The 18716-nt window shown below is 33.8% G+C and overlaps 1 protein-coding gene across 1 annotated transcript; it reads left to right on the top strand.

Moving 5' to 3' along the window:
- Positions 1-30: 30 nt before the first annotated feature.
- Positions 31-15712, top strand: LOC138308860 (receptor-binding cancer antigen expressed on SiSo cells-like). The gene is made up of 5 exons (XM_069249890.1): positions 31-163; positions 3767-3959; positions 4366-4530; positions 5799-5879; positions 12741-15712. Exons 2-5 carry the CDS (start codon positions 3780-3782, stop codon positions 12942-12944), a joined length of 630 nt encoding a protein of 209 aa, XP_069105991.1. The 5' UTR covers positions 31-163; positions 3767-3779; the 3' UTR covers positions 12945-15712.
- The last annotated feature ends 3004 nt before the right edge of the window (positions 15713-18716 follow it).

Genomic DNA, 18716 nt, shown 5'->3' with positions numbered 1-18716 from the left:
GTCACAGAAACGTTTGTAGTTAGGGCAAGACTTCAGCAGAGAAAACAAGCGTTATATTGACGCCGAGGAAACCAAAAACGCACAGATGGCAGCAGAAATTTCCTATGATAAAACAGTTTTCGGTGTAGTTGCACAGATATAATAGACATCAGTATTTAATAAGGTAATCTTACATTTCACGATTGATATATAGAATCAGATTAGACAACTTAAAGAATGCAGCTGCTGTATCGATACACGACACGTGATGTATTTTCACTAGGCCCTATTTTGCCCCAAACTGAAAGTACCTGTGGGGTTTGCTATTTTCTTCTTCTTATTCTTATTGTAAGGTCGAGCCGTCAATAACGCAGGGGCGTGTGAAATATTTCACTCCAATATAATTCTTGTGGTTATATTATGTAAAAGTGACTGAAGGCAATGCAAAGCCAGATGTTATATTTACCAAATATGCAAAAGTGAATTTTACAGGTTGGGGACACTCCCGTATATTCAGGATAGTCCTGCATTTGAGTAACAGTACTGTATTTGAGGGATATTTTTCTTACGCAAATGCAGGATTCTGTGAAATGAAAACTGATAAAGATGTTTTAAACATTGTTATCAAAAAAAGGGCGTCATAATTTTTACATGGCATCATCACTAATACAACTTTCCACATTATTACTCAAATGGAAACAAATTTCATAATCTAAATGTTTGTAAAAATCACAAACCAAATCGCCTCTATTGCTTACTGTTAGGCTAAAAATAGAACGCAGGTAAAAGTCAATCAACCATGACATTTGCACTAAGTTTCCCTGATGGCTATGCACTGTAGTCTATGGAGAACACCTAAATTGTCACTTTATTACAAAGTTAGATAATAGTATTCAATAGTTCATACCCAAAAAAATAAAGTCTTTGATCAGTTATATGGCTCTCTGAAAATTATGACGTCCTTTTTTTATACAAATTTTTAAAACAATTTTATCCTTCTTTCACTCCACAGAATCCTGCATTTGCATAACAAAATTATCCCTCAAACATAGGACTATTACTCCAATGCAGGATTATCCTACCGGGTCGGTGTGGTATGTGCATAGCGTTAAATACGGTCTCTGTCACTCAGCTGACGGAGCATGCTTCTTTGGCTCAGTCGGTAGAGCCGTAGATTTCCACGCCGGAGACCCGGGTTCGATTCCTGGTCGGGGCACTCGACAGGAATGTGTATTTTCCCTGTTCTTCTACATTAGCGCCCAACTAAATGGTTGAGATTTAAGAAATCTCCACTGTGATGCTCTATGCTACACTCCAATACAAGATCAAACAACTCCCCATTCGGGGTCACCACAGCATGACTCCTATGGTTAACCAATTAGAGTGTCGCCTACAAAATCTTGGGATTCTGTCAGAAGTATAAATGGCTAATAGTACTTCCCAAAATGTTCCGATTCCTCAGATCTGTTTATCACTTACCGGTATAATGTTAATGAGCTTACTGCAAAGCATCATATCCATGGTGATTTTTGCCCACCACGATTTCTATTTGAGTTTGCCTGTGTGAATGTTGAAGATATGGGTTTTCTTATATTTTCACATACATGTCTATGTTACCTTAGAAGGGCTTTGCACTTTGTGCCCAAAGGGCTACACCCTTAACTTCTTCTTATAGATCACACAATTTATTATCAGTTTTAAAATTTTAGCCCTGGCACTGACAGTCCAGTTCTCCAGTTAAAGATGCTCCACCGCCGACAAATAGTATTTTTTCACTATCAAAAACAGGAGCAGACGATTTAGTACTTTTCTTCAGTTACAAAAATTACTTACTTTACACCATTACCACCATTAGGGCTGGATCAATATATCGATATACCGATACGTATCGGTTTTCGGCAGTGTATCGAACATCGATACACAAATAACATGCTGTATATCGCTGTATCGTTTGTACAACTCACCCTACTGTTTTCGTTATAGATATAGGAAATTCCAAACAAAATTTATTCTAAAACATTCAAGTAACAGCATTTCAATCAAAAGGAAGTGTTTAAAGCATCTGTGTCACCGAGATGGATTAGAAATGCCTTTTCATAACTAAGAATACGAATTGACAGAAATTAATTAACACAGATGATAAACCGAATCAAACGTTTGGTAGATTTTTTTCCTGGTTATAGAATATTTTATCAAAATTGTCTTTTATTGTCACAATATTCGAAATACAATGGTCAAATGAATTTGAAAAAGAGATCCACTGTATCGCAAATACGTATCGTTTATTGAGTATTGTCAATACGTATTGTATCGTTATAGACCTTCCAATAACCAGCCCTAACCACCATTGAAAAGTTTGAGCTTCTAATTCTACGTCAAGTTAAAAATATGAAAAATAATTAATTGCATCCCGAAAAAATTCTGATGCACTATATCCTATATGGAATGAAGTACTGATTGGGCATGCACCAAAGGCAAAATGAAAATATATATTTTTTTTTTTGTGTTAATTAGACATACATACAAACGATTGAACACCAATTATTGTTCAAATAACGAATATCATCTGTCGGCGGTGGAGCATCTTTAAGAAGAGTTTTACAATGAGATAGTACAGGGATGGATATAACGTTAGTTATAGTTGTTAGTTATAGTAACCCCTAGAGTATAAAGGATGGATGGCAGCCCTGTGGTATTTTGAAATAATACAGTAATATACTTGTAGTGTCAATCCTTTATTAAATCTCTTGCAAAACTATATCTACAATTAAGAGTTATCTCTCTTGGTAAGCTTTGATTATTCTACATGGAGCTATATTTCATCTATATAATGAATTGTAATCTATGTTTAAAGTGAAGATTTACTTTGCTGTTTTGCCATCTGGTGCAGTTTTAATCAACTAACAGGCAGTAATTAGGATGAGGGCGGGAAACATAATACAACCCGTATTATAAATATCAACATTTATACATGTTAATTAAATTGTTCAGAAGCTTTAAGGTGATGATAACATTAAGCTAGTAATTTTTGTGACTCTACAAATTTATCAATTTTCTATAATATAACCATTTTAAAAATCAAAATCCATTTTGGAAGGGTAGTGGGTCTTTACACTAATAATTTGATTGAAGATTTATTTAAGAAAATATTCATCTATGGGCAAAGAAGAATCGTAGATCCTTTACATCCTGTATCTGTATAATAGTCAGAATATTCTTAAAGACCCAATTTCAGTTATTTTTTTAATCACAAACATAGACAATGATCGAAAATTATACCGATGACCTAGAATAGAGATGAAAGACGTGTATTATGACATTATTCCGTGCAGATAAACCAATGATATCGAACGGTCAAATATCATCATGTAAACATACCTGCCGTATTTTGAAACAATCGTTATTGCAAAACTGACAATTACCGATGTGTTTCCTATGTGGGGCCTACACATTTTCTATGGCCGGTAACATGTTTGTTTCTGTTTTTCCAAAGTGAAGTTGATCAGAACAAGTGATAATTTTTGGAAATCGAGACTTTCTTTGAACTTCTTTATATTGTTTCGGTTTGAATTTATTGTGGGCCAGATTAATTATTTAGATTTTTTAAAATATTCTTTTTCCAAAACTTCACAGTTTGTCTCAGTAACAACTTACCTAGCTTTACTCAACATTTTATGCAGAGAGAACATGGTAATTTCATTCTAAATGTTTGTGATTACAAAAAAACTGGAAAAGTATATTTGGCGTCTGATTAAGGTGATAAAAGATTTTTTTTTTCAATGAACAGAAATCTTCCCAGGATGATTAAAGTCGTATGGAACATCATCAAGAAAACTTTCGGCTTTGTGCTCCTACTATGTTCACCGTTCAAAAGACTTTTCTGTCGACGGAAGAGACGCACATCTGACACTGTTTTGCCTTTAACAAATCATTACAGCATTCCACATGATTTCACCCAATCACCAAGTGCACCAAAACAGGTAAGATGTCGCATTGTGAACAGAAGCGTACGGTTACAATATACAGGACCATTCAGATCTGTGGGATTGAAGTTTTAGCATCCTCAGAGATCCACGGTTGATTGCACTGTGCTACACTTAACCTTTTACATGATACGCGCTGCAACGTGCAGTCAATTGTAGATCTCAGACGATGAAATTTTAGGAGATCCACCATAGTCAATAACCATCTATAAATCTACAATGAAGTAATATTTTCTTAGAACAAGGTATCTGTCTCCCAAAATGACTACCAACCCAAATTTACTTTTCAACTATTGGTTACCTTGGCTTGTTTTAAGAGACATGCAGATAAATTCTGTACTTAGATAAATATTCATTCACCTCTAGAGTAATTTGCATTTCAAATAGTATCATTTGGTTTCAGCCTGAACTACAGTCATGGGAGAACTGGGACCAAGATCAAACCAACAACTCAAGGTCACAAAATCATAATTATTCAAGGTCAAGGTCAATGTCACATGAAGAATCTTCTGAACCAGAACCAGATTATTTTCAAGACATGGCCCCAAAAATAAAGAGACAGAAAAAGGTTTGAAAAACATTAGTATTTATAATGATATAGTGGGTGTGGCCTGCTCTATGTGTCGTATTTACCATAACTAGCACCCCCTTCCCCTGTAGGAGGAATTTAAGTTTATGCCAAATAAAAGGCATCCATCCCATGGTATTAATGATATTAGCTGTGTGATGCATATAAAATTGGCATTGTATCCCATATTACATGAACTTGCGAATCTTTCACATGTGAATTACGACATAGTAATGCGTCTCAAAGGATAAAAAGACATACATATTTACTTATGACCTATTAATGTGTGATGAGCACCAAAAGAGTTCTGGCTGACATTTTCAAAGGTTTTTTTTGTCCACAACTTACATTTTGGTTCCCCACCATCCTTTGTTACAGTGTTTAAGTGCCCAGGATGCTAATTACAGTGAATACTGTATATGTCTTAAGTAGTATGTTTCAGTGAGATAGCACTATAATTATAAAGTGGACAGAGTTCCTCTATCCCAAGGAAACAAACTAGGATATATCATAGTCTACTGCAACACACATAGTACATCATAGACAGGTTATGACATTCTGGTTAATATTTAATGTCTGTAAATCATTGATATAGATACTGTCCGTAGGTCGATGGTTTTCTTCAGGTACTCTGGCTTAAATTCCTCTCTTTTTCCTAAGCCTTGTACATCCTTAAATATCCTTAATCATGTTTTTAAGTCATTGATAGCTACTGGCCGACGGTCTGTGGTTTTTCTCTATGTACTCTTTTTTTCGCCGTTTTCCAAAGCCTTGCACATCCTTAAATGTCCTTATATAGTCATGTTATGGGATATAAAACAAAATCAACCAAACCAGACCAACTAAAAAGAAGAAAAAGAAATTTTCCATGAAACCAAAACAAAGATCCAGATATTGTGCTTCATTTTGTCTTCATATTGTGACAAATTAAATTTGATATGAGATTTTATGTTATTTTGAAAATTAATTCTGTTTTAATTGCAGCTAGGTGTTAATTAATTCTGTTTTAGTTGAAGGTGTTAATTAATTCTGTTTGAATTGAAGGTGTTAATTAATTCTGTTTTAATTGAAGGTATTAATTAATTCTGTTTTAATTGAAGGTATTAATTAATTCTGTTTTAATTGAAGGTGTTAATTAATTCTGTTTTAATTGAAGGTATTAATTAATTCTGTTTTAATTGAAGGTGTTAATTAATTATGTTTTAATTGAAGGTGTTAATTAATTATGTTTTAATTACAGGTGTTAATTAATTCTATTTTAATTGCAGGTGCTAATTAAACAGAAGGAGGACATGAGAAGTCAATCCAATATGTTTGCTGTATCTGCTATGGATGTTCCTCTATCAGCTGTACGTAAAATATGTAATGAAAAATGTCAAAGTTCACAGAGGTTACAGAGGGTCAGAGTTCACAGAGGGTACAGAGTAATAAGTTCACAGAGGGTCATAGTTCACAGAGGGTCAGAGTTCATAGAGCGTCAAGACCAGTTCCTTTATTGAACCATGCACTTATTTAAACTGAACTGATCTATGTATGTGAGCTAAATTAATTTTAAACCAGAAGGAGGTAATGTCAGATTTGAAATCTTTGGGATGTCTGAAATTGAAAGTGGTACCGATACTAGAGACGCCTAAAGGTCAGAGTTCACTTGATCATGAGTTGTCTAGCTTTGGAAGAAAGTTATAAGAATCAGAGACATATACAAGTACATTTTATGGCACTACATATACAAGTACATTTTATGGCACTACATATACAAGTACAATGTATGACACTACATGTACAGGTACATTGTATGACACTGCATGTACAAGTACATTGTATGACACTACATATACAAGTACATTGTATGACACTACATATACAAGTACAATGTATGACACTACATATACAAGTACAATGTATGACACTACATATACAAGTACAATGTATGACACTACATGTACAAGTACATTGTATGACACTACATGTACAAGTACATTGTATGACACTACATATACAAGTACATTGTATGACACTACATATACAAGTACATTGTATGACACTACATGTACAAGTACATTGTATGACACTACATGTACAAGTACATTGTATGACACTACATGTACAAGTACAATGTATGACACTACATGTACAAGTACATTGTATGACACTACATGTACAAGTACATTGTATGACACTACATGTACAAGTACATTGTATGACACTACATGTACAAGTACAATGTATGACACTACATGTACAAGTACATTGTATGACACTACATATACAAGTACATTGTATGACACTACATGTACAAGTACATTGTATGACACTACATGTACAAGTACATTGTATAGACACTACATGTACAAGTACATTGTATGACACTACATATACAAGTACATTGTATGACACTACATGTACAAGTACATTGTATGACACTACATGTACAAGTACATTGTATGACACTACATATACAAGTACATTGTATGACACTACATATACAAGTACATTGTATGACACTACATGTACAAGTACATTGTACACTACATGTACAAGTACATTGTATGACACTACATATACAAGTACATTGTATGACACTACATATACAAGTACATTGTATGACACTACATATACAAGTACATTGTATGACACTACATATACAAGTACATTGTATGACACTACATATACAAGTACATTGTATGACACTACATATACAAGTACATTGTATGACACTACATATACAAGTACATTGTATGGCACTACATATACAAGTACATTGTATGACACTACATATACAAGTACATTGTATGACACTACATGTACAAGTACATTGTATGACACTACATGTACAAGTACATTGTATGACACTACATGTACAAGTACATTGTATGACACTACATGTACAAGTACATTGTATGACACTACATATACAAGTACATTGTATGACACTACATATACAAGTACATTGTATGACACTACATATACAAGTACATTGTATGACACTACATATACAAGTACATTGTATGACACTACATATACAAGTACATTGTATGACACTACATATACAAGTACATTGTATGACACTACATATACAAGTACATTGTATGACACTACATATACAAGTACATTGTATGACACTACATATACAAGTACATTGTATGACACTACATATACAAGTACATTGTATGACACTACATATACAAGTACATTGTATGACACTACATATACAAGTACATTGTATGACACTACATATACAAGTACATTGTATGACACTACATGTACAAGTACATTGTATGACACTACATGTACAAGTACATTGTATGACACTACATATACAAGTACATTGTATGACACTACATATACAAGTACATTGTATGACACTACATATACAAGTACATTGTATGACACTACATATACAAGTACATTGTATGACACTACATATACAAGTACATTGTATGACACTACATATACAAGTACATTGTATGACACTACATATACAAGTACATTGTATGACACTACATATACAAGTACATTGTATGACACTACATATACAAGTACATTGTATGACACTACATGTACAAGTACATTGTATGACACTACATATACAAGTACATTGTATGACACTACATATACAAGTACATTGTATGACACTACATATACAAGTACAATGTATGACACTACATATACAAGTACATTGTATGACACTACATATACAAGTACATTGTATGACACTACATATACAAGTACATTGTATGACACTACATATACAAGTACATTGTATGACACTACATATACAAGTACATTGTATGACACTACATATACAAGTACATTGTATGACACTACATATACAAGTACATTGTATGACACTACATATACAAGTACATTGTATGACACTACATGTACAAGTACATTGTATGACACTACATGTACAAGTACATTGTATGACACTACATGTACAAGTACATTGTATGACACTACATATACAAGTACATTGTATGACACTACATATACAAGTACATTGTATGACACTACATATACAAGTACATTGTATGACACTACATATACAAGTACATTGTATGACACTACATATACAAGTACATTGTATGACACTACATATACAAGTACATTGTATGACACTACATGTACAAGTACATTGTATGACACTACATGTACAAGTACATTGTATGACACTACATGTACAAGTACATTGTATGACACTACATGTACAAGTACATTGTATGACACTACATATACAAGTACATTGTATGACACTACATATACAAGTACATTGTATGACACTACATATACAAGTACATTGTATGGCACTACATATACAAGTACATTGTATGACACTACATGTACAAGTACATTGTATGACACTACATGTACAAGTACATTGTATGACACTACATGTACAAGTACATTGTATGACACTACATGTACAAGTACAATGTATGACACTACATGTACAAGTACATTGTATGACACTACATGTACAAGTACATTGTATGACACTACATGTACAAGTACATTGTATGACACTACATATACAAGTACATTGTATGACACTACATATACAAGTACATTGTATGACACTACATATACAAGTACATTGTATGACACTACATATACAAGTACATTGTATGACACTACATATACAAGTACATTGTATGACACTACATATACAAGTACATTGTATGACACTACATGTACAAGTACATTGTATGACACTACATTACAAGTACATTGTATGACACTACATGTACAGTACAACATTACAAGTACATGTATGACACTACATGTACAAGTACATTGTATGACACTACATGTACAAGTACATTGTATGACACTACATGTACAAGTACATTGTATGACACTACATGTACAAGTACATTGTATGACACTACATGTACAAGTACATTGTATGACACTACATGTACAAGTACATTGTATGACACTACATGTACAAGTACATTGTATGACACTACATATACAAGTACATGTATGACACTACATATACAAGTACATGTATGACACTACATGTACAAGTACATTGTATGACACTACATGTACAAGTACATTGTATGACACTACATGTACAAGTACATTGTATGACACTACATGTACAAGTACATTGTATGACACTACATGTACAAGTACATTGTATGACACTACATGTACAAGTACATTGTATGACACTACATGTACAAGTACATTGTATGACAACTGTACAGATGTACACACATGTACAAGTACATTGTATGACACTACATGTACAAGTACATTGTATGACACTACATGTACAAGTACATTGTATGACACTACATGTACAAGTACATTGTATGACACTACATGTACAAGTACATTGTATGACACTACATGTACAAGTACATTGTATGACACTACATGTACAAGTACATTGTATGACACTACATGTACAAGTACATTGTATGACACTACATGTACAAGTACATTGTATGACACTACATGTACAAGTACATTGTATGACACTACATGTACAAGTACATTGTATGACACTACATGTACAAGTACATTGTATGGCACTACATGTACAAGTACATTGTATGACACTACATGTACAAGTACATTGTATGACACTACATGTACAAGTACATTGTATGACACTACATGTACAAGTACATTGTATGACACTACATGTACAAGTACATTGTATGACACTACATGTACAAGTACATTGTATGACACTACATGTACAAGTACATTGTATGACACTACATGTACAAGTACATTGTATGACACTACATGTACAAGTACATTGTATGACACTACATGTACAAGTACATTGTATGACACTACATGTACAAGTAGTATGACACTACATGTACAAGTACATTGTATGACACTACATGTACAAGTACATTGTATGACACTACATGTACAAGTACATTGTATGACACTACATGTACAAGTACATTGTATGACACTACATGTACAAGTACATTGTATGACACTACATGTACAAGTACATTGTATGACACTACATGTACAAGTACATTGTATGACACTACATGTACAAGTACATTGTATGACACTACATTACAGTACATATGCACACTGTAAACATTGTATGACACTACATGTACAAGTACATTGTATGACACTACATGTACAAGTACATTGTATGACACTACATGTACAAGTACATTGTATGACACTACATGTACAAGTACATTGTATGACACTACATGTACAAGTACATTGTATGACACTACATGTACAAGTACATTGTATGACACTACATGTACAAGTACATTGTATGACACTACATGTACAAGTACATGTATGACACTACATGTACAAGTACAATGTATGACACTACATATACCAGTACATTGTATGACACTACATGTACAAGTACAATGTATGACACTACATGTACAAGTACATTGTATGACACTACATGTACAAGTACATTGTATGACACTACATGTACAAGTACATTGTATGACACTACATGTACAAGTACATTGTATGGCACTGTACAAGTACATGTATGACACTAGTACATACATGTATGGCACATGTACAAGTACATTGTATGCACATATACCAGTACATTGTATGACACTACATGTATTTGTTTTATTTGTCTAACTATGGGTTTTTGAATATTAGAGGGCGATGCCTAATTTCACAGCCACAAAGTCAACCACAATGTACCGATATACAATTCTTTTGATGCACATTAAAGGACCAAATACACTGTTCATCCGTTTGGCAGACCGAGCCTTCAGTTTTGCTATGACATACTCCTGGTGATTATAAGAATGGTACTCCTGGGGTGATTATAAGGAAGGTACTCCTGGGGTGATTAATAAGAATGGTACTCCTGGGGTGATTATAAGGAAGGTACTCCTGGGGTGATTATAAGGATGGTACTCCTGGGGTGATTATAAGGATGGTACTCCTGGGGTGATTATAAGGATGGTACTCCTGGGGTGATTATAAGGATGGTACTCCTGGGGTGATTATAAGGATGGTACTCCTGGGGTGATTATAAGGATGGTACTCCTGGGGTGATTATAAGGATGGTACTCCTGGGGTGATTATAAGGATGGTACTCCTGGGGTGATTATAAGGATGGTACTCCTGGGGTGATTATAAGGAAGGTACTCCTGGGGTGATTATAAGGATGGTACTCCTGGGGTGATTATAAGGATGGTACTCCTGGGGTGATTATAAGGATGGTACTCCTGGGGTGATTATAAGGATGGTACTCCTGGGGTGATTATAAGGAGGTACTCCTGGGGTGATTATAAGGATGGTATCCTGGGTGATATAAGGTGTACTCCTGGGGTGATTATAAGGATGGTTACTCCTGGGGTGATTATAAGGATGGTACTCCTGGGGTGATTATAAGGATGTTACTCCTGGGGTGATTATAAGGATGGTACTCCTGGGGTGATTATAAGGATGGTACTCCTGGGGTGATTATATGGAAGGTACTCCTGGGGTAATTATAAGGATGGTACTCCTGGGGTGATTATAAGGATGGTACTCCTGGGGTGATTATAAGGATGGTACTCCTGGGGTGATTATAAGGATGGTACTCCTGGGGTGATTATAAGGATGGTACTCCTGGGGTGATTATAAGGATGGTGATATTGAATGATCATAGTTAAAGGTCCACTACCTTTGTGATGCTAAATTTAAAGTTTTTTTTAAAAACATAAGAAAATACATATCGATGGCCTAAGATGAGGTAATTATAACAATACCAAAACATATGCAAGATTTCCTGCGTAATAAATGATAACTTTGGAGATTTAATTTGCTGTTTTGCTGTCTGAGGCAGTGATAGTCAACTACCGGGCAGTATTTAGGACGACTGCGGGAAACACAAGACGATCCGCTTTATGAATTTAAATTTTTTTAAATTTTAATTAAATTAATCAGAAAATGATGATATGTGTAGTTTTATCTGTAAGTTAATAACTTTTGTGACTACAAAATCAGCAATTTCATTTTCATTCCTATTTAAGAATTAAAAACCGTTTTAGAAAGGTAGTGGGCCTATAATATATGGTTTTAATTATAGTTTGATAATCTCTTGAAATGGTTAAATCCTCAATATCAATATTTGTAATTTGATAAAACAAGAAGTATCACATGACATATGCCTGTTTGAATGAAACAAATAGTACAATTAAATTGGTGTCATGAATATTCTCTCCATCTTATAGGGGTCAGAGTTAGGCACGTGGGACGATCGGGCAACCGGCTGGGATGATGAAGCAGGCGAGGATTTATCATGGCAAGCCGAGGCGGCAATAAAAGAACAGAAACGGAGAGAACGTCATGAACGGAATTTAGAACAACAGCGGCGCAGACAAGAAAAAGAATACATTAAAAGAGATGGGACATTTTCAGCAGTGAAGCTTTCCTGACATGATTGGGCATTACTTATTAATTGGGATTTTTTTTAAAAGTGTTCAGAGATTTTTTTAGTTATTGTTGTATGAAAAGATGCACAATATATTGTCAAAATACTTTTGACAGACCTGTTTAACTGTGGCAATATCAATACTTTGTATAGACAAGAAATGGGATAGTTTTTACGCTGGATTCATTAGCTTTATTATTAAGATACTATGATTTAGATACCATGTCTTTTTCATCTCTGGTACAAGCGTTTGAACCAGAATTCTTCAATCATAAACGAATTGATTCAAGTTTTTTTTTTTTTTTTTTTTTTTTTTTGTTCGTGATACTTATGACTTTGACTTAAAATCTGACTGCAATTATAGCCCAATCATTTTCGGCAAGAAAGCTTTTTATCACATAATTTGTCTTATATCCAGTAACATCGCTGTGTAATATTTTTGCATATGTCACTGATGTGATATAATCTGGAGTGGCTGAAATTCCATTGTGACATCATATCTTGACATCAGCAAATAATTACATGACGTCAAGATTCAAGCACATTGTGAAATTAAATTTGCAGTCTGCACTGGATATTTGCAACATATTTTAAAGTTGAGATTCTCTATGTAGTTTATTGTTACAGTACTTATATGATAAAAAATATATAAAATTTGTGTTCATTTCATATGAGATTTGATAAAACTCATAAAATCAATCAAATTGTAATTAAGGCGAGCAAAAAATTGAGTGAAATTTAGAGACAAGTTTCATAAAATCTCCTATGAAATGAACACTACATATGTAATTACCGGTAACGCAAGCAATTATTGAAATATTTGGAGACGATTTTCATTGAAATCTTATATGAAATAAACACTCATTTACGAACCTATATATCTGTAGGTCCTTCCAGGTTCATATCTGAGAAATTGTGAGTAACATTTTCAGAATTCTATCGCATTGAGCACAAACCAGTGTACATCTCTTGTTGGTCAGGGGAGATAACTGCTGTTATTTCACATTATGACTTTTTTCCCCTTGCATCATTTAATTGTGATTTAATTGTAAGTTTAGTATATAATGCATAGAAACATTCATTAAGTTTTTATTTGTAAAAGAAACATGATACTGTAAAACATTGACAAAATGTAACAGATGAATTTATATACTCAGATTATTGTTTTTTTCGTTCAATAAGATGTATCTGCATGGTTTAAGGAATCAATGCTTGTATGAAAAAGAAGAATGAAGACATTATGTACAACTGTCGTATAAGTATATGTTTAAATAATTCCATTTAATATGTTACACTCATTTCTGTTAACTAGAAGTTTGATGATATTTTTGCATAGTCTGAATGAATGGTACCTCAAGTGTTATGACGTTATACAGAAGAATGGTTTTGAGAAAAACTTTAAGAGCAGTAGTCATTTGTCAAACTAAACTATTGGCTAAGATATCGATGCGGCACAACTCAATTTGTTTTGTAATTGTGAAAAATAAGAAAAAGCATGAAAATGAATGCCTAATTAGTACCTTGACACTGAGTTGTTTAAATTTTAAGTGCTGTATTATATATTGGTCTGCAAAGTCATAGACAAAAAACGGACAGACAATCTTTTGTATCAACTCTTCACATCTAGGAAGAATGTTGTGCTGTGTTGGTCCATGACTTTATAATCCCAAAACATAATGAGAATAATGGTGAAATACAGTTTAAATGGTTTAATTTAGTTTCATGAATTTTATGGTGGTTAATGTTAAGTATATGTAGACTACATTAATGATGTTCTATTGTACAAGTATATGAGATTTCACAAAGGAGTGTCTAACTATTGATATAAAATTTTTTTGTTCATACATTTTCTGTGCTTGTGGATTCTGCTATTTTTTCTGATTAGTTTGTAATTTGTAGGAGAATAATATATAGCTTCTACATGTACTTGTAAGTTTTACTAAGATAACATTTCCAGTTAACACTCATATTGAAAGTAAAAAAGTAACTTCTTTTATCTGTTACTGAGTCAGGTTTATTACTCAAAACTGATATCAATCCCAATTTTCATTGCACGCTTTAATTAGACTAAACTTACCACATGCACCATTTCGGCTCTTCTAAATCAAAGGCTAGATTAGTCCATTTTAAAATTTCATGGGAGAATGAGCAAGATAACTCTAGTTGTACAAATTAATGAAGTTACTTGTAATTTGTTCTGAATATGACAAGATGATAATGCTCCATAGATCATGCCTTATTTTCTTGAATATTAGTTTTTTTTTTTTAATAAAAAAATTCGGGTCAATTTCAGGTCAAACTTTTTCAAAACTGATTCAACGTTTTCGCTCATTTCTGGTAAAAAAATCTTTATTTTGACTTGAATTTTCCATCAGGGACCTGGCAAGAATTTCTAAACAACAGTAGTTTTATATATATATATATATGTAACCACCTTTGGTAAGAAATTTGTGCCAGGTCCCTGTGAATTTACCTGAAAAATATTGCCTGTGTAATTATGCCTGTAATTAGTCCCTGTGTTAAAGTAAGGACCAATGGTTATTAGGGCTGTAACCATGGTTACAATATATAAGTTTGCTCGTGTAAGTTCTCTACTATGTCAAGCTGACAATAAAGAAGTGACATCATATCATAATGAATCAGCTATCATTTACATAATGGTACCATATGATTAATTTGGGTTAGTTATTAATTAATTTTAGTGTCGTCTGACGATTGCTGAAATCATGTATTTAAATTTGTTGAATCTCTAATAAACTGATTGAAAAGAAAGTACTTTGTATACTGCCTTACATACATTCTGTACTTTGTACATGTGCATTTGGATGTGGTTTTCATATAAGTATAGTGTTAGCTATCACACGGACACATAATGTCCAAATCACACATTTAAAACACCCAAAGCGATCAAAGATTTTTACTATGGCCAAATTGGATTGAAAGGTACATTAACATGTAATTCAAACTCTTAGTATGTCCCTAGTCTGCCACAGTCAGGTTGTAGGTCGGAGGTTGTAGGTCAGAGGTTGTAGGTCAGTGGTTGTAGGTCAGTGGTTGTAGGTCAGTGGTTTTAGGGGCTGAGTGGTTAAGATGTCTCGACATATTACCACAAGCCCTCTACCTCTTGGTCGCAAGTTAAAGTCCCATGTGGGGCAGTTGCCAGATACTGACTGCTGGTCGGTGTTTTTTCTCCGGATACTCCGGCTTTCCTCTACCTACAAATCTGGCATGTCCTTCAATGACCCTGGCTGTTAATAGGACGTTAAACTAATAAATTCCAAATCCAAGTGGTTTTATTTGGGTACACGTGACATGTGCAGCATCAAATGATTTTTATTTTTTATGGGACATTAAACCAAACTAAACTGATTGGGGTTAGTTCAAGGATATAACTATTTATACAATTGATGACTTCGACTAGATCTAAAACAGATATTTAAATATGATATGATGATGATGATGATGATTACGACACTGATGATGATGATTATTATTATGACGAATAGAACAACAAAGATAATAAATGATGAGGACAACTACGACGATGATGAATGCTGACTAAAAATGATGATGATGATGATGATGATGATGATGATGATGACAAAAATAATAATGAAAATGATGATGATGATGACACAAACGATCATGAAGATGATGGTGATGATGACGATGATGAAGATGATGGTGATGATGATGGTGATGATGACGATGATGAAGATGATGGTGATGATGATGACAAAAACGATGATGTTGATGATGACACAAACGATGATGATGATGATGACAAAAATAATAATGAAAATGATGGTGATAATGATGACACAAACGATGATGATGAATGCTGACTATAAACGATGATGATGATGACAAAAACGACGATGATGATGGTGATGACACAAACGACGATGATGATGATGATGACACAAACGACATGATGATAATGATGACAAAAACGACGATGATGATGGTGATGACACAAACGACGATGATGATGGTGATGACACAAACGACGATGATGATGGTGATGACAAAAACGACGATGATGATGGTGATGACACAAACGACGATGATGATGGTGATGACACAAACGACGATGATGATGGTGATGACACAAACGACGATGATGATGGTGATGACACAAACGACGATGATGATGGTGATGACAAAAACGACGATGATGATGGTGATGACACAAACGACGATGATGATGGTGATGACACAAACGACGATGATGATGGTGATGACACAAACGACGATGATGATGATGTGATGACACAAACGACGATGATGATGGTGATGACACAAACGACGATGATGATGATGGTGATGACACAAACGACGATGATGATGGTGATGACACAAACGACGATGATGATGGTGATGACACAAACGACGATGATGATGGTGATGACACAAACGACGATGATGATGGTGATGACACAAACGACGATGATGATGGTGATGACACAAACGAACGAACGACATGATGATGTGATGACAAAAACGACGATGATGATGGTGATGACACAAACGACGATGATGATGGTGATGACACAAACGACGATGATGATGGTGATGACAAAAACGACGATGATGATGGTGATGACACAAACGACGATGATGATGGTGATGACACAAACGACGATGATGATGGTGATGATGATGGTGATGATGACACAAATGACGATGATGATGATAATGATGATGATGATGACATAAACGATGATGTTGATGATGACAAAAACGACGATGATGATGATGTGATGACACAAACGACGACGACAATGATGATGATGATGACGATGATGATAATGATGATGATGATGATGATGTATGATGATGATGATGATGATGATGATGATGATGATGATGATGATGATGATGACGATGATGATGATGATGATGATGATGATGATGATGATGATGATGATGATGACACACACGATGATGATGATGATGACGATGAAATGCATATCAATTTCTAATATTGATATTTGTTGCAATCCATGTTAAAAGAAGAATGTATGAGACACATAATATCGAGTAAAATTATTTTAAAGAATCACGAAAAAGGCTCTGAAAAAAATCATAATCAATTATAGTATTGATTATAGAAAGTAATTTTAAGTTTAAATATAAACCAAGACTAAGCATCAGAAAATTTTTCTTTGCAAAAAGAGCTGGGATTGACTTTAACAGGTTTACCGTATAACCTCTTACATACGTGGTTTAACAATCAAAAGCTGTAATACACTAGCTGTGCACGCGCTATATACGATCATTTAGCAGAATGAAACACGAATCACAGGATACAGTTATATATCATTTTGGACGCATAACAGTACCTAAAGACCATTTTAGACGTTCAGCTATTGGTTCAGATAAAAAAAACACAGTAAAATCGTTTTCTACATAATTATGGTACATACTATCGAGTGTGAACATTATCAAATAGACCTCTAAAACATAGGTATAAAATGGCCTATGATACACGTTTTATATTAACTAATTAATTCCTGTGGAAAATATATGGCTTACTGTCTTTCTTCATTTTAAAATAAAAAAATGACGAAACATATATTTTTGAACCATTAATAAAAATTACACTAAGTTGAAATATATGCATATGTATACACGTATAAAACAAAACAAAACAAAAAAAACAGTAGCTAACGTTTATCAGGTCTAGCGTTTTGTTGTATTAGATCTTTTCATGGCATGACTAAATACACGCACGGAATAGTGAAATCGATATATAGCGGAGGTTCGGTTTCCC

Source organism: Argopecten irradians, chromosome 15 (assembly GCF_041381155.1).
Source record: "Argopecten irradians isolate NY chromosome 15, Ai_NY, whole genome shotgun sequence".
NCBI lineage: Eukaryota > Metazoa > Mollusca > Bivalvia > Pectinida > Pectinidae > Argopecten > Argopecten irradians.
The sequence above is the reverse complement of the archived record's forward strand: the minus strand, read 5'-3'. Positions and strand labels throughout refer to the sequence as shown.

Bases quoted from the DNA above. Each gene is read 5' to 3' on its own strand.
- LOC138308860 (XM_069249890.1), top strand. From the start codon at position 3,780: ATGATTAAAGTCGTATGGAACATCATCAAGAAAACTTTCGGCTTTGTG. The intron at 3,960-4,365 runs GTAAGATGTCGC...ATTTGGTTTCAG, and splicing joins CACCAAGTGCACCAAAACAG to CCTGAACTACAGTCATGGGA. The intron at 5,880-12,740 runs GTACGTAAAATA...TCCATCTTATAG, and splicing joins TGGATGTTCCTCTATCAGCT to GGGTCAGAGTTAGGCACGTG.